Source organism: Tympanuchus pallidicinctus, unplaced genomic scaffold, assembly GCF_026119805.1.
Source record: "Tympanuchus pallidicinctus isolate F22 unplaced genomic scaffold, pur_lepc_1.0 scaffold3, whole genome shotgun sequence".
NCBI lineage: Eukaryota > Metazoa > Chordata > Aves > Galliformes > Phasianidae > Tympanuchus > Tympanuchus pallidicinctus.
In genome coordinates, this window is record NW_026294747.1 from 51,831,529 (window position 1) to 51,854,976 (window position 23,448).

A 23,448-nucleotide genomic window follows, 5' to 3' on the forward strand; every position below is an offset into this window, starting at 1 on the left:
GCCATTGGAAAGGGTTGGAATAGCTGTAAAGAAACTACAAATAAAAACATCCTGATGTCAAAGAGAGCAAGACTGTACCTAAGGGAGATGAAGGGAATGCAGTAAAGCTAGAATGAAGCACGTTCAACATCATATCATAGAATCATAAAGGTTGGAGAAGACCATTAGGATCATCTATTCCAACCATCCCACCATGCCCCGTCACCAAAACACAGAATCATTAAGGTTGGAAGAGACCACCAAGATCATACAGTCCAACCATCAAACCATCCCCATCATGCCCACGAACCCACAGCCCTAAATCAAAACTACTGGTAACTGCTCTACTATATACTACATACTGCTTTAGTCAGTTAATTATATAGCTTGGTGCTAAAACCTCGTTAATGTAATGCAGTTTACAGAAAGTATCTACATTTATCAGCAGAACAATTTCTTGTAAGAAACACTTACCTCACTTTTAGAGACAGAAGAAAGCTCTGAGTTAAAAGGATTTCTTCCACTGTCAACCAATCAAAAAAACATTCACAAGAACGAAGACAGAAGAATCAGAAATCAGTAGAAGAGCATCATAAAAGATGGGTTCTGCAAGGGTTTTACTTTTTATTTGCAGCAAATATATTACAGTAAAAAAAAAAAATCTTAACATAACTCACATTGTGGTTGTGTAAGGAAGATACATGTGCTTACATCTAACAGGTTTAACTTCCCTGGCACTAAGTGAACCAAATGCAAGGATTCAACATGAAAATAAGAAACAGAACATTTATTAAGCAAAACTCTACATTAAGCGCACACGCATTTGCGAAGAGAGTTTCAATGCAATCCAAGGAATACAAACGAGCCATCAGGATGGCAAGGACTTTTTAGACAAATATGTTTAACCCTCAAAACAAGGCTGTCTGTCTGGCACCATTTCTGAGTTGCTGAAGTGAACACAGCAGTCTTAAAGAAACGTCATGGATGATTAAGACACTGAAAATACAGTCGCCCCAGTGAAGAATCTTATTATTTTCCTTATTTCTTTCATTTTTTATCCCCACAATAAAAGATTGTTAAAAGGCTGCATGGCAGACAAGCTGGATGCAACAGCTGGAGAATTTTGCCTGTCAAGCAAAGTGACTTGCAGCAAGAGACATGCTTTATGCAAGAAAACCTATCATCTACAGCTTGTGTGAGTTCAAGAAAGACGACCCAGGGACAACAGATGTTGAAGCCCTATGGTCTATCTTTGTTATCATCGGAATCCTGAAAAAAGCAAGGTCCAAATGATTCCAAGAGAATAAAGGCTCACTTACATACAACAAAATAGTCCAGATACATCAACAGTAGTAAACAGAGTTAATGCAGTGTTAATCTTTTTACATTTTAATGACTAGCTATAAAAACAGAAACTAGCATGTTCTAATCTGTTTACATTTCCTGAGCTTAGTTAAATCAAGAAGGAATGAACATTATAAAAATCCCGGTAAGTCACCAATAAATTAAAAATATACATAATATATTATGAGGAAAGGTTGAGGGAACTGGGCTTGTTTAGCTTGAAAAAGAGAAGGCTCCGGGGAGACCTCATTGTGGCCTCCCAGTACTTGAAGGGAGCGTATAAACACGAGGGGGAATGGCTGTTTACAAGGGTGGATAGTGATAGGAAAAGGGGAAATGGTTTTAAACAGGGGAGGTTTGGGTTAGATATGAGGAGGAAGTTTTTCACACAGAGGGTGGTGAAGCACTGGAACACGTTGCCCAAGGAGGCTGTGGATGCCCCATCCCTGGAGGCATTCAAGGCCAGGCTGGATGTGGCTCTGGGCAGCCTGGTCTGGTGGTTGGTGACCCTGCACACAGCAGGGGGTTGGAACTGGATGAGCATTGTGGTCCTTTTCAACCCAGGCCATTCTATGATTCTATGACTCTATGATAACCACTATAGATTAAGAAGCCTGCAATGCTCAGAGCAATACCATGGCTCTGCCTTTAGGACTCCTGTGCAGAAACCATGCCATTAGCTTCACCAGCAATACTGAGATGCTATGGGTTTGCAGGTCCTTTTTTGCTCTCTAACTGCCCTTCTAGCAGACTATGAGATAGCCTTCTCCAATCAGATCTCATGAGAGCTTCCAAAATCTGCAAGTATTTTCCTGTCTGATACAGAAAAGCATTCGCTGCTCCCAGTGCAGGAGACAATGTTCTCAGAAACACAACGTGAGAACAAAACTAACATTTGCTAGCAGGAGTTATTCAAGTGGACTCTCAGCTCTCACACATAATGTCCTTACTTTGGCAGCAGGTTTAATATTCTGTAGGGCTAACAAACCCATGAAAATCGACACAGAAAACTGCAGGAAAGACCCTCAGCAATACGGAACTCAGCCGTTTCTTTACGCACCAACATTACGCATTTGAGAAACGTTCTCGACCTACATGAGTCATACACATGTTTATTGATGCGTGTTTATTTCCTGCATGGAGAATAATGTGTACCCTGGAATAAAACCCAGCTCTGAGAATACACTGAGAGCACGGTTACTTGTAACAGTGCTACTGACAGATTAATTCAAACCCCAGTGCTCAAACTCAGCTGTCTCAAAGACTCGCAGACCATGAACTTTGATAAAACAAACTACTTTTTTATTTTTATTGTCAGCTTATAGCATGATTTTGAATTATGGTATAGATAAAAGAGAGGTAGAAAGGTTTATCTCCTCCATGAACTTTTTTGTGCAGTGCTTATAAAGTATCCGAAAAAAAATGCTATGGCTGTTTGATGAAAGCACCAGCCGCTTCCCAGCAATTATAAGGAATCTCTTCAGTGTGCTGCAAACTGAAATCTGATTCAGAAGAGCTTTTATTCCCATTAGTCTTACAACATCTTCTTCTTTATTATTGCATTTTTTAACCAAGCTCTATTGTTAAGAGAGATCACTGAGAAATACTCCTATTTGGGACTCAAAATATCTAGCAAATAAAACCTAGTCAATACACTACATTTACCACCCAAACAAAATCAACTCTGTGCCTAAAAAATGCACTCATTCTGGCTCTATTTACATGATCCCCTTTATGCAAGCTACTGAAAGGGACAGAAGAAGTATGGAAGGTCCTTTCCCTTGTTGGCAATGGCCACAGGTATGAGAACCATCACTCCCTTCCTCTCTCTGGGGTTTGTCCCTTCCCAAGGCAGCTTCTTCTCCTGACACTATCCACCCTCTGAGGCAACAGAATTACTGGTGCCTTAATGAGTGGTGCTTTAAAATGGTGCTTCAAAATCCCAGAAAGGGTAGGAAGGAAGAGCTAGCCAGGAAGGCCAGCTTAACAGAACCCATAGTGGTAAGATAAACATCCATCTTTGCCCGATATAAGAGAAGTCTGCAATACTAAAGCATTCATGATTGTCACAGACAAGGGAGAGAGATGAAAGCACCCTATCTCCTGCAGCTGCAGCCATCAAGACGGCAGTGCATCTCACACTGGGCTGGGAGCCTTGGAGACCCAGCAGTGTCAGGGAAAGGCAGCACAGAGGCAGCAGGGTGGGATCCAGCACTGCAGATCTGTTCCTGATCCACTGTCCCACCACAGCGTGTGGATTGCTGATCTGGGTGACAAGGATCTGCCTGTTGACATTTTGGGGCACATACAGCTGAAGCCCCAGCATTATTCATGTAGCAGAGACTGTTTAAGGGTAGGATTTGAGCCATGAAATTCAGGCTGCTGCATGGTGACCTTTAATTTACCCACAGAAAGTTAAATATATTACATAAAATTAAATTCAGCCAAAGCAGATGCTAGCTTATTTATTAAAAAGCTCAGCTTTCTCTTGCTTTCAACCGGTTTTAAAGCCAGGCAGCTCTTGGAGCAGACCTGCACTCCAATTCAGTTGGATGGGAGCAGCTCTGTAGAGATGGCTGGAGTCACTCCCCTGCAGCAACACCAGCCACAACACCTCCTGGCTGCCCCCAGTGACTCTAAAGGTACGTGACACCAGCAGTGTCTCCAGCTTTCTCTCTCCAATTCTTGCCTCACCCAGGGTTTCTCCTTCCTCACACGTAAATATCTGACTTACAGCGTAAGTCACTTCCTCACTGCCAACATTACCTTCTACTGAGACAACTTCTAGACATCTATGAATTGATTAGTATCAGTAAATATTTACTCCATTTCAGAGAAACAGGTACAATACATAACTTGTTGTCAATTTATGATAGGCTTGAGCATGGAAGATTGCATAGAATGACAAGGGCAATTTGTCAGTAAATGTTGGAAGTGTTCTCTGTTGGCTGTAGTATTTAAGACAATTAATCCTGGTGTACTCAATCAGGTGGTGAGCTTCTCATTTTTATCCATCCCACTGTCTGTCCTTCTGTATGCTCCTTTTCAATAATGTGCACTAAGCAGAGTCATATAACTCTTTTTACGTTGCCTATTTTGTCTCTTTCTTTTGTTGTCTGAAAACATGACTCCCAATAATTTTATTCTCAAACCACAACCACCAAAATAAAAATAATTCAAGTACAAACCCAAACATTATTGCTGGGTTATGAGTCAATGTAAACTGACCAGAGCCAATGCAAAGCTAAAATTCACTTTACAGAAGTAAGGATTGCTTGATAACATTTGCAGACCATAGACTGCTTCTTTCACCATTCACACAGTTTGAAGATTGCAGTTTTTCTGGGAACAAGAAATAGTCCATGTCTTTAGAAGTAAACAGAACTAATAGCCATCATCATCGTCCATATCACAGCCATAATCTGAAACACATGAAGACAAAGATAAATAAAAATGCAAATATTCCAGGTAGGTGGAACATTCAACATAAGTACTTGCAAGTTTCAGGTTGTGTTCTTGCTGTCCAGCTAGATGATAAATTCTGCTATAAAAAAGCATTTTAAAAAATCACATATTTTCTTCGGGTTGATGAAAAAGTTCTTCCATTCTTCCTCCATGTAACAAAATTATTTGTAAATGTATGTGTATAAATATTTCTACTCACTTGTCACTGGGACCTCATTACATAGAATAGAATAGGGTCCCTTAGGGTTGGAAGGGACCTTTGAAGGTCCCCTAGTCCAACTCCCCTGCAATGAACAGGGACACCACAGCCCAGGGCCTGATCCAGCCTTACCTTGAAAGCCTCCAGGAGTGGGTTTCTGTCACGCAGTGTATCCCATACATCTGACTCAGAACTCCCACACCTACTTACTCCTAGAGGCACAACTTAAAATTTTGTCAATTTTTCCAATCCTGTTCTGTTTCCTAAAATGATGCTGGCTGTAAAGTCTGTGTGTTCTGGGCATTAGAAGGCACGCTTGTGTGTTTCTAATGCACAACTTCTCTTCTCTGTCCTTCCTGAATAAAGTGAGAAAGACATTTTCTGTTGCAAAGTCAAACCTAAAGATAACGATTACATGTGAGCATTCCGTGATGTTAACCTTTATATTCCAAATTTAATATACTGCAGCATTTGATCCAAAGTCAAGCAAATGCTCTGAAGCAGAAATAAAGTGTAATCTATAATAATTCGTCTAGAATGGATGATGTTCAGCATCTGTAATTCCTGCAGTTATTCCAGGCAGACAGGTCTAAAATCCATAAAGAAAGCAGTTAGAAAGGAGTTATTTGTTCTGCTAAACAGCTCTGCACACCTGCATTTGAATTCTGGGAATAGTCCTTTCCTTTTTTATTTTATTTTATTTAACTCTGATTTTTCAGCTGTTGTCCAAACCAGACAGGGAGCAGCGGAATGTTCTCAGAATGGTTTTAAAATAGTAACATTTACAAATAAAAAATAGCTCCGTGACCTTTATTCTATTTTTGTTGGGGATTTATTAATAAACATGGACCCACCCTCCCCCACATGGGTGTCTTTTCTTGGGAACATTATTCTAATAATACATGCAGGCAACAAACTGTTTTTTCCTAGGGTTCAGCAATTATTTTGAAGTGGAAAAATCAATTTAAAAGCAACACATGCTTTTATGAAAACTATATATATATATATATATATATATATTGTTCATGAAAGGTAAATTAATAGTTCTGGAAACATTTTTGCAGTAAATAACATTTCAGGAGGAGACTTATCCTCATCTTGCTTTTTCAAAACCCATAATTAGCTACCCTCATTTCAAAAATATTTTTGTATATTTTCAAGGCTTAACTTCTGAGGGGAAGTTTTTAATAAAAGATAAACATGGATGTGTCCTGCTAGGAAGAACACAACAGAAAGGATACTGCCCTTTCCTGTCAGCAGAGAAGTCCAATTAAGTGAGAGGCTTTGCTGGGTAGCCCAAAGAAATCAGCACACATCTGCATACCATACAGCACACCACACACTATCGATATCGTTTCTGAATTTGGAGAACTCCTTCCTCTGACACTTATCCCAGAAATAGGCTGTGATGACTGCCTTGAGCTGGGCAGTCAAGTCTAAAGGGCCTGTGCACCATTGTGAGGCAACAAGCCCCAAACTCTTTTAATAGAGGGGTTACTTAATTCTTCAGATTCACATTAATAAATGTCATTCCAAAGAAGGCCCAACGTCAGTTTCCTCTTGAGAAACCTTCCTAACCTAAAGATCGAGACACAGACTTTTCTCTGGAAGAGTCCCTAAGGAAGTCCCATTTTTGACAGAGGTGACTCCAATCTCTCACAAGAGCAAGCTCAGCTTGGAATGAGCTGCCAAAGCGCTGAGACAAGTACAGGAACCCCGTCTGTCCTGAACTCTGCACCAAGAAACCTGACAGCACCAGAGAAATAAAAGGCTGTAATGCAGACAGCATCCCAACTTACCGTTTCCTCCCATTAACTGCAATGCACTCATGCAGTGATCATCTTCTTCTTCTGCTTCTTCCTCTTCCACCTCTTCATCAAGGTTATAAGCTATTGGGCCACTCTCCACTAGCACAGTCGCTGGCTTTTCTAAGTTAGAGGCTTCTGCTTGTGCATTTGGAAAGGTCACCTGCAAAACAGAAGACAGGGCAGTAGGACAGTCCTTTTTATTCAGTATTCTTACGTAATGCTTAGCAAGAAGAGAGCTGGAAGCTCACATCAAGTGCTGGAGGTGTAGCCATTCCAGAGAACAGGCAAGTCAGAATCACAGAATGGCTTGGGTTGAAAGGAAACTCAAGGATTGTGAAACTCCAATCCCCCTGCTGAGTCACCAACCTCCATATCTAACACTAGACCAGGCTGCCCTGGGCCCCATCCAATCCAGCCTTGAACACCCCCAGGGATGGGGCATCCACAACCTCTCTGGGCAGCTGTTCCAGTACCTCACCACTCCGAAAGAACTTTCCCCTGAGGAGAAGGTATGGAGAAATTTAGGCCTGAGGGCTCCTCAACAGAGCCATGCAGGAAAGCTCACAACCTTTTCCTTACTGTGCTTGACTCACATCAAGCCTATTACACAGTAACAATGCTATTGGCGCTTCAATGATGGTAAAAATGTACCCTCCAAATTAGGAAAAAAAAGAAAGACTTTAGCTTTGACAGCTCAGGTTGGATTTATTTGGAGGCACAATGAGCTGTGAAACAAATGGCACTCTTTAGACAGCACTTAATGCTATGGTAGAGCACTAAGTTCATAATACACAACAGCATCTGTACCATTTCCTTTGAAATATATCAGAATAACAACCTCCAAGCTCTAATCTGGGAATTGGTCACTGCTGGACCTATTCCAGCATCTGCACCTAGTCAGATGCTCCAAGGTTAGGTAGGACACTGGGAGAGAGAGCAACAGCAGCACACAGCAAGCAGACAGCAGTGAATGTGGAGGAGCAAGTAATGCTGTCTCCACTTCAGGAATGGGGCAGGCACCAAATCCATCTCCTGCAGCAATGTGCCCTGCCCTATACAGCTTCCCTCACCCCTACCACAAGAAAAGCCCTGCAGTGCTCCAGGCTTTAAATCACATCACACAACCACGTACTGCTGCGTCTTCTTCAGTTCTGCTGGCAATAAGGTCTGTCGCAGCATTGTAATTATTTATTTGGTAATGTATTTACTTCTGATACAGAAACTCCCAGAATCTTTCTAACTCCAAGCACTTTAGAGGTATGCCATAACAGAAAGTCCCCATATCAAAAAGCTGATGGTCTAATTATTTAAATGTCAAAGCTGCTCCTAAAATTGTCACATATCACATACCATGCCAGTCAAGCAATAATATGTCTGAGATACTCACAGCCATCTATGGGTTTGCTTCAATAGCTCATTAATAAGCCACAAGGCACCCATTAATTTTAGCAGAAAACGTTTAGGTGTTTGGATCACTCAAAGGCAAGTTTTCATTATTTCGAATGCTCAAATTAATAATACAACTTAAAGGAACTTCCCTCCAGTTTATTTTGTATTTCCTACCATTGTTTTTGCCTCTAGACTGATGAAGTTGAGTCCATCTACGTTTCAGGTACAAGCAGAAATAGACCCAACCATTTGACATGAATCATAATGTCTACCAATTTTTATGCTGGAAGTATCCATCTGCTCTGAAAAAGTGAGCGAATATAAAAGAGCTACAATTGAGTCATTATTTTTTAAAATTGCACTATGCTAATTAAAATGTGACCTTCTTCTAATTATCATGTCCATTTCCAGATTGCTATATTTCTAAAAATGTGCAGGGTTTTCTAATGAGTGTAACATAAGTGAAAATGTATTTCCCTAGGCAGGATATCAAACTGTTTCTGAAACTCAGTGGATTTTAGTCATTTTAAAAATAAAGCAGTCAAACAACATCTTTAAATAGAGCTTCCTGGACTCACTTCTAGACAACTTGGACTTCACTTTGGCATGCAACTTTACATATGCATGGGCATTGTGAAAGCACATCAAGCTATCAGAGTTGGCCAGCACCCTTTCAAAAGGGCATCGGTATCACCCATACATGGGGAAAAAAGAAAGGAATGACAAATTCCTTTGGTATATTAGGAACAGAATTGTCAGACACACAGTTCTTTTATCATCAGCAAAATGCATGTGTTTACTTTGTACAGTGTAAATATAAAAGCAAAGGAAAGCTGTTACTGCTGTGAGTGATAACAGCCATGGCCCTTTCAGCAGAACATTCACATGCACAAAGCCACCCTGGGAGGGTTTCTGATGGTGACCACTTACTAGCTCTAACTTTTCAATGGAAATATAATTATTTCCAAAGCAAACCAAACAACAAAAAAAAGAGTAAGCCAATTTATTACCGGGTAAGCTGTCACTTCGTGCTTCCTCACTGATCTCTTTAGGCAGGCTCCAGAATATCAGCCCTTCCCTTGTGTCACCACCAGCTCCACAGAAGCAGCACTTATTATCGTCCCCCATTTCTGTGGGCACAGTCCAAGTGATGAAACAGGCACAAAGCTCTGCCTCTCCTACTACTCGTTCAATATATACCCTTTTAGATGCTTGCAGAGAATCTTTCCTTTTTTCCTACTGAACTAGGGGTTATGAGGCTAAAGTTACTGACGGGTAAGTAAAGGCAAATCTTGTTTAGAAGACACAACTTCAGTGTTGCACTGCTTGTAGTAACCAGCTCCTGCTCTGACCGCTGACACGAGTCTCATTTCTTTTGCCCATATTTACTACACAGCCTGAGACAGGCTGAGAAAAGCTTGTGGGAATTTCCAGACCAACGGAAGAGGTTCAGAGGAGGTTCAGGTTGGATATTAGGAAAAATCGTTTCTCAGATAGAGCAGTGATGCAGTGGCACAGCTGCCCAGGGAGTGGTGGGGTCACCATCACTGGCGGTGCTCAAGAACTGTGGAGATTTGGCACTGAGGGACGTGGGCAGTGCGCATGGTAGAGGTGGGCTGAGATTGGACTGGGTGATCTTAGTGGTCTTTTCCAACCCTAATGACTCTACAAAGAGTTGAGCTTTGCATACCTCCTCAGTGGCAGCCTTCTTAGCCAGCTGTGTAGAAATCAAGGGTCTTAACCTGCAAAAAAGGAAAGAAATGGTGAACATCAGAAAAGTTACACAATATACAAAAGAGCTTGATGTATAGTATGCAAGGAACGAAAGCACTTTGCTAGTGTTCTGCTGTGCACTAACTTTTTTTAAAACACAAAGCAAAGCTAACAGCAGACAGTCACAAACCATACAATAGTTAGTACACACATTCCCTTCTAAGCATCTGCCCCAATTCAGGATCATGGAGAAAAATGCCAGTCAACAAGCACAAAATTTCAGCTCATCCTGAAGGTCCATGAAAGAGATGTTTTGATCAGATATTACAGAAACAAAAAGACTCAAGGAAGCGGTGAGGAAGAGAAGAAGCAGGCAGCCCTCACAGCAATGCCTCATCCCTCTGCTGCCGTTCCAGTGTGCAGCAGCAGCACTTCCAAGCACAGCAAAAGCTGCACCTGCAGGCTGCCTGCCAGGAAGGAACACAGTGGGCTCAGAGGGGCAGGTCACACTTTGGGGACAAACAAAGCATTTTTGGAACAATGCAGACATGGCAAAACTGAGCCACCTTCTGAATTACCCACCACTGCTCTGCAACTACTACCCTTCATTTGATGACATATGCAAGATACCAGTAAGACTCTATACACAGGATTCCATAATTATCAGATTGAACGTTAAACTCCAGTTATGGAAATCATCATCAAAAACAAAGGGACCCTGCATACCTGGAATAACAAGTGACAGAAACTGAACATAAACTTTTTTTTTTAATTGCATCAAAGAAGACCTGCATATCCGAGGAGAAAAGATGAATCAGTATTACACCACAGCTGAGCATTAAGTATCATTCTTTTCTGAAAAGCATTTCACAGACTGTTGTCTCCTTACTGCCACGAAGGCTGTTCTCAATCCATCAGTTATTGTTGCTTTTCAGGCTTTCCTCCTCATCTAGATACATCCAGTCGTGAAAAGCATGACTTGTTTTCTACTGAACCACGGCTCTAACAGCTCCTCAACTATGTCTTTTAACTAACTCTACGCAAACAACTTAATGAATACCAATTTCATGTTTCTGGAGATGTAGTCTTTTATGATAAGCAGTATCTCTGCTCTCCCTTTTCTATTAGTCATTCCTTCCTGTTGACACACAGATATCAGTTGTTTTCCTACTTATTTATTTATTTCAAATAATCAGCAGGAGGAAACATAACCCCAGAGAACGAGCAGGGCGTACTTCAGATCATTATCTGTGATGAAGAAGACAATATTAAAATACAAGGCGCTGGCTGAGCTCCAAAAACGGTCATCTCTGGAATGCTTTGCAGGACCCGAAAGGCATTTCAGCAACCAAAGGAGTCCAAGGTGACTCCTTGCAGCAGATACAGATGAAAAGATGGTACAGGAGTGCTTTGGGAGCTGCACTGCTGCACGATCCAGAACACATTCTTCTGTGACAGACACCTCTTGTCATATCTTATGATGATCAAAATCTTCAAGAAAGAGATCCTCTTGACCTACATAAATTATCTATTACTTACAATTCCTGGCGGACTTCTGGGCTTAGAGAGAATGCATGTGAAGGCACGGGCAATCTTCACCCCAAGTGCCTGACCGTCTCCTTTCTTTACCTAGCCTGAATTGTACAGTGCTCCCAAAATTTGAGGCTACCTGTCAATCTGTGCTTTCCAAAAGTCACTCTGTTCAAACATTTACAAAAACACAAATGCAGAGGTGCCAAAAGGTTAAGCAGCTGAGGGATGCTAATTATCATCCAGGTTGTATTTCACTGACATAACTGAGAAAAAGCCCAACGGGGGTAAGCAATGAAGGACCTTTATTTTAAACCACTAGAAGTGATTATTGTAATTAACATTGCACCAAAGATAGCACCTATTGCTTCATGATACCAAAAGGCTTCAGACCTCCCTAGAGCACCCAGAAATCTTTCCTCCCCCCAATTAAAATCAAGCTGTTGAGTAAGACTCACAAGGTAATCAGAAACTGCTGACACTTCTTTTAGAGCAAATTATGCGAGTGCTCACACAGTGAAGAAAACCATCACAAGCTACAGGAAGCAGAAAGTAAACATTCCAGTTTCACTTTAATTAAAATGGTCCCCTAATGAAAATAATAAGATTCACACTTACGAAAAGCCTACTTGCAAACTAATGCCATATCCAAGAGCCCTTCCATGCCATTTTTCAGCAGTGAGTGACTCTTGCACCCGTTCTGAAATTAAAGCTGTATTTCTGCTCCATGCCAATTGCTCACAAAGCGTATTTCGTCACTTCATAACTAGAAACACAGCACTGTCATCCAGTTTAGGTAATGTGGTTTCTCTCTCAGCACACCGTTTCATGCACCATAAAGCTCAGGGCCGGGCTGAGCCCTCTGCATTGTGCTACTGCAAGCTACAGCAAGAACTGAGAAGAACTAAAAACCATCCCAAAAACTTCTTTTCCCTCTAAAATAATGCTTTCCAATATCATTTAAAAAAGAAAGTAAGTTGATTTCTCTCCTTTTGGTCTCACACCCATGGAAAAGCTTGCTATTACTGTACAAACTCATTCAGGAAGGCTTTATAGGGATGCCTAGGTTTGGTTAGTTCCTTAAATGCCCCGATGCCCTGACCTCCTTAAACCAGAGCAGCTGCAGCACACCGGCCATATGGAGCCATCAATTACTGGCTGCCATGGCTACCCATACGGCTCCTTCTGCTGCCTGGCTGCACTACAGAGCATGAAGGAGAGGGGTGCTGTGTGTCCTCACGGAAAAGCACGACTGCTCCTGAGGTTGAGACAGGTCTGAGCATTATGGATCAAACAAGCAGCTTGAAAAAACAGGGAAGTGAAGAATCTCACCCTACTTTTAATCTATAATATGCTTTCATGGGATGCAGAAAAACCCTGTCCGTTGAAGTCCAAGAGCAAGACCCCTAAGTGAGCATCCCATCCTGCATTAAGGTGTGATCCCAAATACACGAAAGCAACAGCCTCTATTTCAAATGTAATGCTGTGACTGGAAAGCAGTGGTGCTCCTGGTCTTCCCAAACCTTCCACCAGTTGCTCGTTAGCAATGACAATTTCTAGCTTGAAGCACTTCTGTTATGAATTCTACAATCAAAGACAGTCAGCACACTGTATTACAGTACAGTGGGAGGCAGCAACAAACCAGCAACTTTCTGAACAGCAATACGAGCCATCAGAAGGAGGGAAGAAAAAAAAAAGAAAAAAAAAAAGAAAAAAGAAGACTTCAAGACTTCACACAGCCCTAAGTGTTATATCCACATTTCAAACTGCTTCAGAAATTATACAGATCTACCAATGCTCGTGTCAGCCAACACACGTAGCGCTGGAAGCAGATAATGTTGACATGTTCCCGACAAAACCAGCAGCACAGTACATGTCATCAGAGGCTGCTCCCCACCGAATCTGCTCCGCTCTCGGCTGAGATGTGCACGATAACATCGAGGTTTGTCCTCCAGCTGAACGATTTAAAAGAAGATGCAGTATAATAGCTTCTGACAGGGCTAAGATCACACAGACTGAACTTTCAAAGGGAACAAATTCTCTGGAAAACAAGCTGGCTGTGACAAACAACTGTTTTTATTTTGCTTATTATTTAATAACAAAAGATTACACTGCACAGTACATAAAATAGGAGGAGTACTATGAGGCAATAAAAGCACGTAACTCGCATCAGGCTATTTGCCCACTGAAAAGGTTTATGATTCCATAACAATCTCCTCAGCAAAACCCTGAAAGTAATTTGGAAACTCACCCAAAGCTGTGTTTCTTACTGAATTTTAATTTAGTCAATCCAAGTAGGGAACATCTTACTGCTGCTTACCACACATACTAATTTTATACACAGACAAACCTAGAATACACGATTGGAAGTGGAGCCTGGAGCCACCAGCATGCAGTACCATTATGCAGGTCTTCCAAGGCAAACGTGTACAAAACCTGTCTAACTCTACTGCAGGTATTTCATGTGTCTGCCACTTCAGTGACAGAAAAAGCCATTTAGAAACAGTCCAGTGGGAGTTGGGTCAGGTTCTTCATGCTGGTTGAAATACCCCTCCCACCTGAGGCCAGATGGTTTTGCCTCAGGAAGTCAGTTTACCAGACATCTGTGTGAGAAGGAAATTAATATAAATGTTTATCCCGGCTAAAAGTGCCCTTTAATTAGGTACTGTCAACGTTATCCTTACCAGAAAGCTGGGAATTACCTCTCTGAGAGGTTTTAATGATCTTGTTGGAAAGAAAACAGCATCAGGAGATGATGACCCATGGTTCTGCCATTTCAGCACAAGAGAGAAGTGACCTCCCTGGACAAGGACCCCAGCTCTTTTCCAGAAGGCAACGCAGACTGGAATATGACAACAATCTCACAGTACTTCAGGGTTTGCATATACAGCTGCAGACCCACTGCTAGCTATGAGCTGGGTGCTCACAAGAGTCATTCCCTTCCCCCAGGAAGGAAGCCAAGGCACATGGCCGAGGCCATGGCCGGTTATGACACTGACCAATGGCCATCTGATGCCTGGAGAAAATGGACTGTGGTGCGAGGGTGCACCGTGGCATATCTAAAAGAGCCCATAGAAAACATCAGCTCTATAGAATGACAAAACATCACTGATGCTCACACCTTGAAACCATGTGCACTTGAGTTGTTTGACTTTGAGGCAGCCATGCTGACCAGCCCTTCGCCCAGCCCAGCTCATCATCCACATGAAGGCATCAGGGAGTTTCTCTGAATCACTCTTCCTAGCTATAGGGCCGCACAGACCTTAGCTAATGACAAAGAGATGCCAACCAAAAGGTTGTGGCACCACATGGCAGTGACCTCAGTTCATGCACAGCAAGCTGCTTTACGGCTATACCACTGAGACTGATGGAGTAGCAGGCAGGATATGAACCCTACCAGGGATCCTTCTCTCTGTGCATGAAGTATCATAGAAAGAGCCATTTCAAGTGGAAAAACACAAAGCTAAAATGACAACAAAAAATAGAGTGATATGAGAAATTGTTCCCACTTTTGATTCCCACTCAGTTCTCTTTAATGCTGGATCAGAGGAGCTACGCTTTCATCAGCGCAGCATCAGACAGCACCGCACTGAGAACCTTCAGCACTAATGAGGTTGGCCTCTTCTAGCAAATACCCAGGCTGAAGTATTCAGGCTGTACAAACTCGCAGAAGTAAACTGGTAAAAAAAATAAGAGCCTCTATTATCCGGTACAGGAAATGTCCATCAGCAAAGAAATAAGCACCTACATCATTCACCAGTGCACTTCTGAATGTCTCTTGAAAAGCCAGAAGTTTGCTAATGTACGGTGAACTAAGCACTGATTTCACACCGCTCTGAGAAGGGCAGAGGTTGCCAACATCTGCTGTCTTCACTAACCCAGCTCAGAGTGAGCAATATTCTCCATTGCTGCAGCACTCATTCCTCAATCAGATGCTGTAAAATGGCAACTTGCTGTTCTTTCCACTAAAACAAAAGGTTTTCAACAACAAAAATGGAAAGAATGACATCGAAGGCCACCTTATTGGGACCAAATGAAATTATACTACAGCAGCAGATCCAAAACAATCTCTGCACGTATCTGATTCTAAAGGAAATTGCTGCAGACCATGGGAAATTACAATTGCTCCAGGACAAGAAGGGCTGACTGATTTAATATTTCTGGCTGACACACCTTCTTCCTGGCCTTGTCAATAAGGATACTGATGAGCTCATCTCTCCACAGGTCAGGAAAACATTAGCTGAAAATACGCTATTCCTTTCGCCATGCTAATTTTTTCAGATAAAATGATGGCAGAGAAACAGATTTGTACCTTGCTGAGAAAAGCTATTTAAAATAAGGAAGCTATGAAGCATTTTAATGAAGGTAAATGAGTAATCATGATGGTCTCAGTTAAGCAAGCCTAATGACTATGTCATTTTTAAAACACAGGTGTGAGACATCTCATGTGGTGATGATCCAGATATGTCCAACTACCTTGTAGCATGGCCTTACATATGCTAACAGTGCAGAATTTATCTATAATGGCAGAAATTCAACAATTAGCAGATAAGGCAAACATAAATCATTTTAAAATCATGCCTGGATCTATAGTAACTGGAACAAAATTCAGAAAGTCAAACAAAAACATTACCACCTCAACAGAAGCCTTATGCTATTGAAACACTCTCAGCCGTCGCACTGCTGCTTTTATTTCTGACACAAATGCGTTTTGCTAGACTCAAGAAAGGAGGATTACAAATATTTGCTTTTGGACAGGTGTTTTGATCAATCTCAATCTCATGAAAACAGTTAATGAGGCAAAAGATGAAAAGAAAAACATCTCAGTAACCTGCAGCCTCTGAGAACAGCCCGTCGAGATCGTTATACCCAAAGGTGATGGCAGATCTTCCCTGGTGACATCACGAGGACAAAAATAACACCAGGCAACATAATAACTCGCCTCTTCCACCACTACTGATAGCATGCAGTACTGAGCAAATTAAGTTGCTCCCATCAGATTATGCAACAAAATCAGTATTTCAAAAATCAGGTATCTACAGATTTGCACAAGCAATCCATCAAGGAAAAAAGATGGATGTCAGATTTTTTTTTCTTGTATCTGGCCTATTCTACATTAAAGAGTAATTTAAACTGCCAGCCATCTGGAAATCAATGTATTCCAAGCTTTATTTTATGATTACCAACATTCCCTCTCGTAACTCATTTCTAATTATAAGCAATAAATCATTCCCTCTTGCTTGTAATTTGTAACAGCCAATTAAGGCAAACCTCTTATTTAAATAGCAAATCTAGCTTTAAAACATCCCATATTTTGAGGTACGCATGGAACACATCTAATCAAGCAGACAAATGGCATTCGACAATTTAACATGGCTGTAGAAGTCACTGAGGAGAGACACAGGAAAGCACACGGCCTTCTCACATGATTTAGGTACATCAAGACTTTCCAAAACTGAAGACACGGCTCTTATCTGCCTGATCTAATGCAGAGGAGACTGACATGTTGCCACATGAGCCAATATGTTCCTCCAGGAAGTCTGGTGTCAAGACTTCCCTTCAACATATCAGGAAACTAATAGAAAGGCTGTAACAAGAGAAGAAGCTGTAGGTTGATCTGGTGAGAAGTTCTGGATGTTTTTTTAATTCCATTTGAACGAAGGTGAAAAGTACACAGCACTAAAATTAAGACTAAAAAACCCAATTAAAGCAGCTTTTCTTGCGAGTACATTTGATTAAGATATGGCCTGGACTCCACCTTCCAAGCCCAAGGACACCAGTGTATACTCCTAGATGCTCACCCTCTCAAGTATTTTCTGTTGTAAGATTTTGCAAGTTTTAGCCCATAGTGTCAGGCTGGGCACAAGAAAGGCACCCACTTGAATGACTCGTCTCCATCCAGGATCAGGCAGATAAAGCAATGTGAAGGAAAGGCATCAGCAAATAAATCCAGATCATCCCTCAGGGAGAAGTCTTTAATGGTGATTTCCTATGTAACTCTTACCAACGGGAGAATATGAAAGAAATGTGGTGGAAGATTTCAGACAAGACAAAACAAGGTGGGTCTAGCAGCACTGGCAAGGACACTGAGAAATTTTTACACGTATTTGCTCTTCAGTGTAGGTCTAAAAAACAGGCATGTGAGAGCAAACACAAGAGAGAGGCTTCCTATAAACAGCTCTGCTGGGATTTGTCCGTTAGAAATAAAAACAACTGTTGTCAGAAAAGTATTTGATATAATTTTAGCTGCAGAATTTATTACATGAGAAACTGATCTTAGGAACGTGGAAGTGGTTTCCACTGAGATTTTATTTGGTCATCACACAGCTCAAGTCTGTTCCAGCTTCGCATCGTGTCATCTGGTAAGCGTTTACAGTAGGAATCAAGGGAACTGGATTTGGAAAAAATCCATCTCAACTGACCTAAATCTGATCTGACCTGAATAATCAAACTAATACAAAATTCAAATATGGCTAGACAAAAGCAAATAGAGTAATTCATTAGCTGCAGTTCTTTCAGGAATTTCCTGCCCTTTCCCACACATGAGGGTATGCATCCCACTCTGCTTTTCTTCCTATAAAGCAGTGAAGGTGAAGTGGGCATCTCCTTGTACCAGAGATGTCAAAGGCTGAGAGCAGAAGCCCTGAAGGCTCCACTGGATTCACTTTCTCCTTCAGACACTGAAGGATACGATGCCACAGCACTGTCACAACAGACACACTCTGTACTTACACTGTCAGCTTCACTTTATTCCTAAGAGTCTGAGCTGAAGGCATGCAGGTGCAGCACTATTCAAGCAAACACACAGCAAGTCTCCATAGATGGATCAGCACTCATATAGATCCTGCCCAGAGTGTTTAACAAAACTTTCAAGACTCCTTAACTTCTTTGCACAAGAGATCTAAGTATTGCTATTCATCTTCTCCAAACACGAAGCTCAAAGACATCTTAGCTGGTTTACATCTGGCTTACTCTCTTGGTGAGACTGAAGAAGAAATCTCACTTGGAAGAAATCTCAAAAATCACTGGTTTGATGTTGGTGAAACTTGGACAGCATTTCTGGCAAAACCTTTGGATGAGGATGCAACATAAAAGCGTGAAGGGAGGGAGAAACAGACACCAAAGCTTATACACTTCAGTTTGAGAATAAGGCATCATTCTCATTATGCCTGTGGATGTGTATCTTCCTCATACGAAGTTTTACAAGCTTTATATAAACTATACTTCTAAGCAAGCTTGTAATTAGCAAGGGGCAGGCTTGGTTCTAATTATAACTTGCACAGACACACATTATGGAAATACTTAGCTAATAACCATAGCAATGCTCTGCTGATGGCTGAAGTCAGGCCGGCATGTGATTGCCTTGTTACCACTTGCGTACTTTCTGTCTTGTGCAAACTGGGCTCCCTAAGAAGCCTGCAGGACCGGTCTGCCAGCTCTTCCTCCCAGCTCTGCTACATAGGGTAATCCAGGCTTGGCTTCCATCAGTGCTGTGATGATCTGTCTGCCTGCGTCCAGCATTCCTGCTCCATGCAGGTATGCTGTGGGATACCTGCTCTCACCTCACCAGGCATGCTGACACCAAAAGGACCAGAGAACCTGACAGATGTAGCCAACTTTGCTCCATTTTACCAACAGACTGTGCCCACTGTGAATATGTGCACATTGTTCCTTACAGCCTTTCTCAAAGTTAAAATGAAAGACAGTTCAGCATCTCATCTCAAAGCCAAAATATTTGAAAAGAAAAAAGCAACAACCAAGAGCCCGATTGGATGTTCAGCTACAAGAACTTCCCTGCAAGTCAAAGTCCCTGTAAAATCATGCACGTCTCTCACAACTTTGGATATGAATTCTGACACAGCAAAGGTCCAGAAAATAAGTGGTACCCTTTAATTCCAACCCTGGAAGCTACGTGCATTGCAATCTCTACTTGGGTATAAGCATGCATGGTTAATAAAGTACAAATATGGTACAAATAACTGGGAAGGCAGCCATTTACCACTGAACATGACATTAGTGTAAAAGAAGCATTGCTACACACCGCAAGTCCTTGTTTGCACATACTATTATATATTAATGAGTCACTGAACTGAGTCTCAGAAGCCCTTCATGTTATAAAAAAAGCCCACCCCCTCAGCAATGCATTTGTTACAGAAAGATCAGTATTAAAATGCAGCCAACTTTCCTATGGAAAAAAATATCTAAGTAGAAGTGTTAAGAAGGAAAACAGATCTAATTGCTGTTTTAAAATGTGTACAATATTTGCAATTCCTTTCAAGAGAGGATGATACAATTTCAAGTGTAGGGAGCAGACAGCATCATCTCCTCCAATGCACTGTGTAAGTTCCACGCTGTGCTGCTCAAATTAAGTTAGGTTACCTATTGAAAGGGAATCCTACATGGAAAGCTGAGTTATTTTCAGTTAATAGTGGCTTTAATACAGCTTAATACTCATGCTAACATATACACATTAATCAATGAAACCTCATTCAAACTACAAAGGAGATGCCTCTTGCAGCATCCTGCGCTGGTTTCACCAGTCCACAGGCCTGCTTCACCACAGAATCATAGAATCATTTGAGTTGGAAGGGTCCTTTAAAAGCCATCTGATCCAATCCTCCTGCAATGAACAGGGACACCCACAGCTCCATCAAGTGCTCAGAGCCCATCCAGCCTCACCGTGTCTCCAGAGATGGGGCATTCACCACCAACCCGGGTAGCCTGTGCCAGTGCCTCACCACCCTTATTGAAAAAACCTTTGTTGTAAATAAAGCTCAAACAGGTCCACATTTCTCCTGTACTGAGGACTCCAGGGGTGAAGTCTCATCAGTGCAGAGTAGAGGGGTAGGATCACCTTTGCTCTCCTGGCCACGCTTCTTTTGATGTAGCCCAGGATACAGTTGGCTGTCTGAGCTGTGAGGGCGCATTGCTGGTTCATACAGAATCATATGATTCTGTGATTTTGTGATTTTGAGTCCAGCTTCCCATCCATCAGCACCCTCAGGTCTTTTTTGGTAGGGGTATGCCCAATCCTTTCATCGCCCAGCTTGTATTGGTGGTGAGGGGGGTGGGCTGCCTTGACCCCGGTGCAAGACTTTGCACTTGGATTTGTTGGACCTCATGAGATTCATGCAGGCCCACTGCTCAGCCTGTCTAGATCGCCCTGGATGGCATCCTGTCCCTCAGGCTTGTCAACTGCACCCACAGCTTGGTGTCATCAGCAAACTTGCTGAGAGTGCACTCAATCCCACTGTCAATGTCATTAATGAAGATGTTAAAGAGCACCTGTTCCAGTAATGAACCCTGTGGGACACCACTTGACACTGATCTCCATCTAGATATTGACCACCATCCTCTGGGTATGATCTTGCAAGCAGTTCCTCATTCATCGAACAGCACACACAAAACAATATCTTTCCAGTTTGGAGAGAAAGATGATATGGGGGACCATGTCAAAAGCCTTATGGAAATCCACACAGATGACATCAGCAGCAATTCCCTTGTTCACTGACACAGTTACACAATTATAAAAAGACATGGTCGGTCAGGCAGGACCTGCCTTTATTGAAGCTATGCTGGCTATCCTGTATCACCTCCTTCTCTTCCATGTGCTTTAGCATAGCTTCCAGGAGGATATGCTCCATGTTCTTCCCCAGCAAAGAGGTGAGGCTGACAAGTTGGTAGTTCCCTGGGTTATCCCTTCTACCCTTCTTAAAATGGATGTGACATTGTCTTTTTTCCAGTCATCAGGGGCTTCATCTGACCACCATGGCTTTTCAAACACCATCGAGAGTGGCCTGGCGACTATGTCAGCCAATTCCCTCAGGATCCTGGGATGCTTGGGCCACTGGTCCCTAATTTGGCTCAGTCAAAACCAGCTGGGTCAGCCTAAATAGACTGTTGCTAATTATTGCCTTTTGAAATTGCTGGAGTTGCCAAAATGGGTTAAAGGGCACATACAAAAGCAGGTCAGCCGACTGGCCCGAGGGACACGGGGCTGACGTGGCCTCACAGCCCTTCCAGATGGCTCCTGACGCCTCCTCTCTCACCGAGCTCTCTCTCACCTGCACAGGCAGAAGGCTGACCTCAATCTTATAAATTCGGGAGGCCTTTCCCTTTTAAGATATTGTGGTCCCCAGCCCCTTTATTCTTCAACCATCAAATATCCAACTGCTCAAGAAGGTCAGCATAAAAGTGAGGTGAGCAGCTCCCACTGCCATGCAGCATTCTTCCTCCCCAAACAGTGGCTACAGAAGATGCATTAAAAGAAAATTGCTGCAGCTCAATCGTGGGATTGCTCATGCACATCCTTAGCTCTGTATATATATGAAAACACTGAAAAGCTCTAACAGTTACAGTTATCTGTCAGTGCTCCCTCAGAAATGTACAGCTATGACCAAATTGGGTCATCTGAGGAGCAGTAACACACATGTTGTGCAAGGTACCTTCCTATTATAAGGAACATGGGCTATGAACGGTAAAAGGAGTTCAGCTGACCGTGAAATGTGCAAATACTACAATAAATAGGTATTTATACACTGTCTTATTTATACGAAGCCCCTCATTCCTAAGCCATCATTTATATTTTGACACTGAATTCTGACAAGCTTTTCAGACAAGTGGTGATGTGCAGCAGTTCTTAGTACTACTCTAGAAAGAACGAGTAAATCATGAAGCAAACTTTATCCATCTCGAGTAAATCCTTGCTCCTTCCTTTGTACCTCAGAGAGCTTGCACTGCAACTGCGTCACGAAAAAACAACTGTATTGAACAGAGGAGACAGTGAATTCCCACTGTAGCTTAAATCCTTCTGCATACTAAGCTCTGTTTGAAGATCAAAAATGTACTTTCAGGTTAATCTTGTGCACTTTGAACTTTAACTCCTTGCATAGCAAAGGAAAAATTCACGGAAAATAACCTAATATTCCTACAAGCCCTGAGCTACTTCAAGTTAAGTGCTGGAGAGCATTGTGACACTTCGTATGCAAAGACCCTTTCTAGCCTTTGTGCTGTTTGCATCCCTCTCCAGAGCCAAAGGGCTCCCCGCTGCACACAAAGAGAAGGCTGTTTGGGCTGGAGTCACAACTTCAAAGACCAGCAGCACAAAATTTGCCAACTTGCTTTGCCATTCAAGCAAATGTCAACTGGAACAAAAGCACACAGAGTAAAGTTGTTACAGAATGCCACGCAGGGAAAATAATGCAAATTTGTATCAATGATCAACTTAGCCTTAACTAAGTCTAATGAGCAACTTTGCCTTTGTTCTTTTCCATCATCACACTCATTTTGCTCTGTGAGTTTGAAAAGGCATTTCTGAAGCATTAGTTAAAAAGCCTAGCTTAAAAATTTAAAACAAGCTCCCACCTTTAAAAAAAAATAAGTTTTGAATGTGTCAAGTTTAGATTTCCTACATTCTATACTTGGTAAAAATATGCAACAAATGCCTAAGAAGTGCTTGGCCCCAGCGAGACAACAGTCAGCACAGACTCACTCCAAATACGTCTGCCTTTCAGTTGTTTAACCTCCATACACTGCATTGCCTTTATCAGCATCACAGCATCGTTCCAGTTTGCCTCAGTTTTTTGTCCTCAAAATATCGTGGGAACATCAATAGTTGGCAAACTAACACTTGGGCTTTTAGCATGAGGCTACAGATCTCTCTGCTACTTTCCTCGGTCAGTTAGCAAAAACTCACAGTAAATAAACAGATGCACAATATATATATATATATTTAATGTAATGTAATGTAACTGCCATATTGTAATGTAAACACATTTCACAGTGTGCTTTTTTATGGAAGAAGTTTTTTAGAGCAAACTGTTTTAAAGGAACTCAATCAAATTTAACACATGCACAATACATTTACATTTGGAAAACAGTTTGGTAGCGATTTATAGCCCTTTGACGTGAACTTTCACAGTCATTCTTAGAGCAAGAATGCACTATAGTTCAGAAGTGTAATGTTTTGGCTGGCCTCAGTGGGAAAATTAGAGCTAAAGTCTCTCGAAGGCTCTTTTTACC

General features: G+C 41.9%; 1 protein-coding gene across 3 annotated transcripts in view; it reads right to left on the minus strand.

Annotated features, from left to right (window-relative positions):
• Window positions 1-579: 579 nt before the first annotated feature.
• BRF1 (BRF1 RNA polymerase III transcription initiation factor subunit) overlaps window positions 580-23,448 on the minus strand; it is a 165,864-nt gene continuing 142,995 nt past the window's right edge. For all 3 annotated transcript variants that reach the window (XM_052696023.1, XM_052696021.1, XM_052696022.1), the window contains 3 exons: window positions 9,875-9,926; window positions 6,787-6,955; window positions 580-4,745 (listed from right to left, as the gene is read on the minus strand). In XM_052696023.1, coding sequence (XP_052551983.1) covers window positions 4,708-4,745; window positions 6,787-6,955; window positions 9,875-9,926 — 259 coding nt within the window. In that variant the 3' untranslated portion in view covers window positions 580-4,707. The remainder of the gene's footprint in view (window positions 4,746-6,786; window positions 6,956-9,874; window positions 9,927-23,448) is intronic.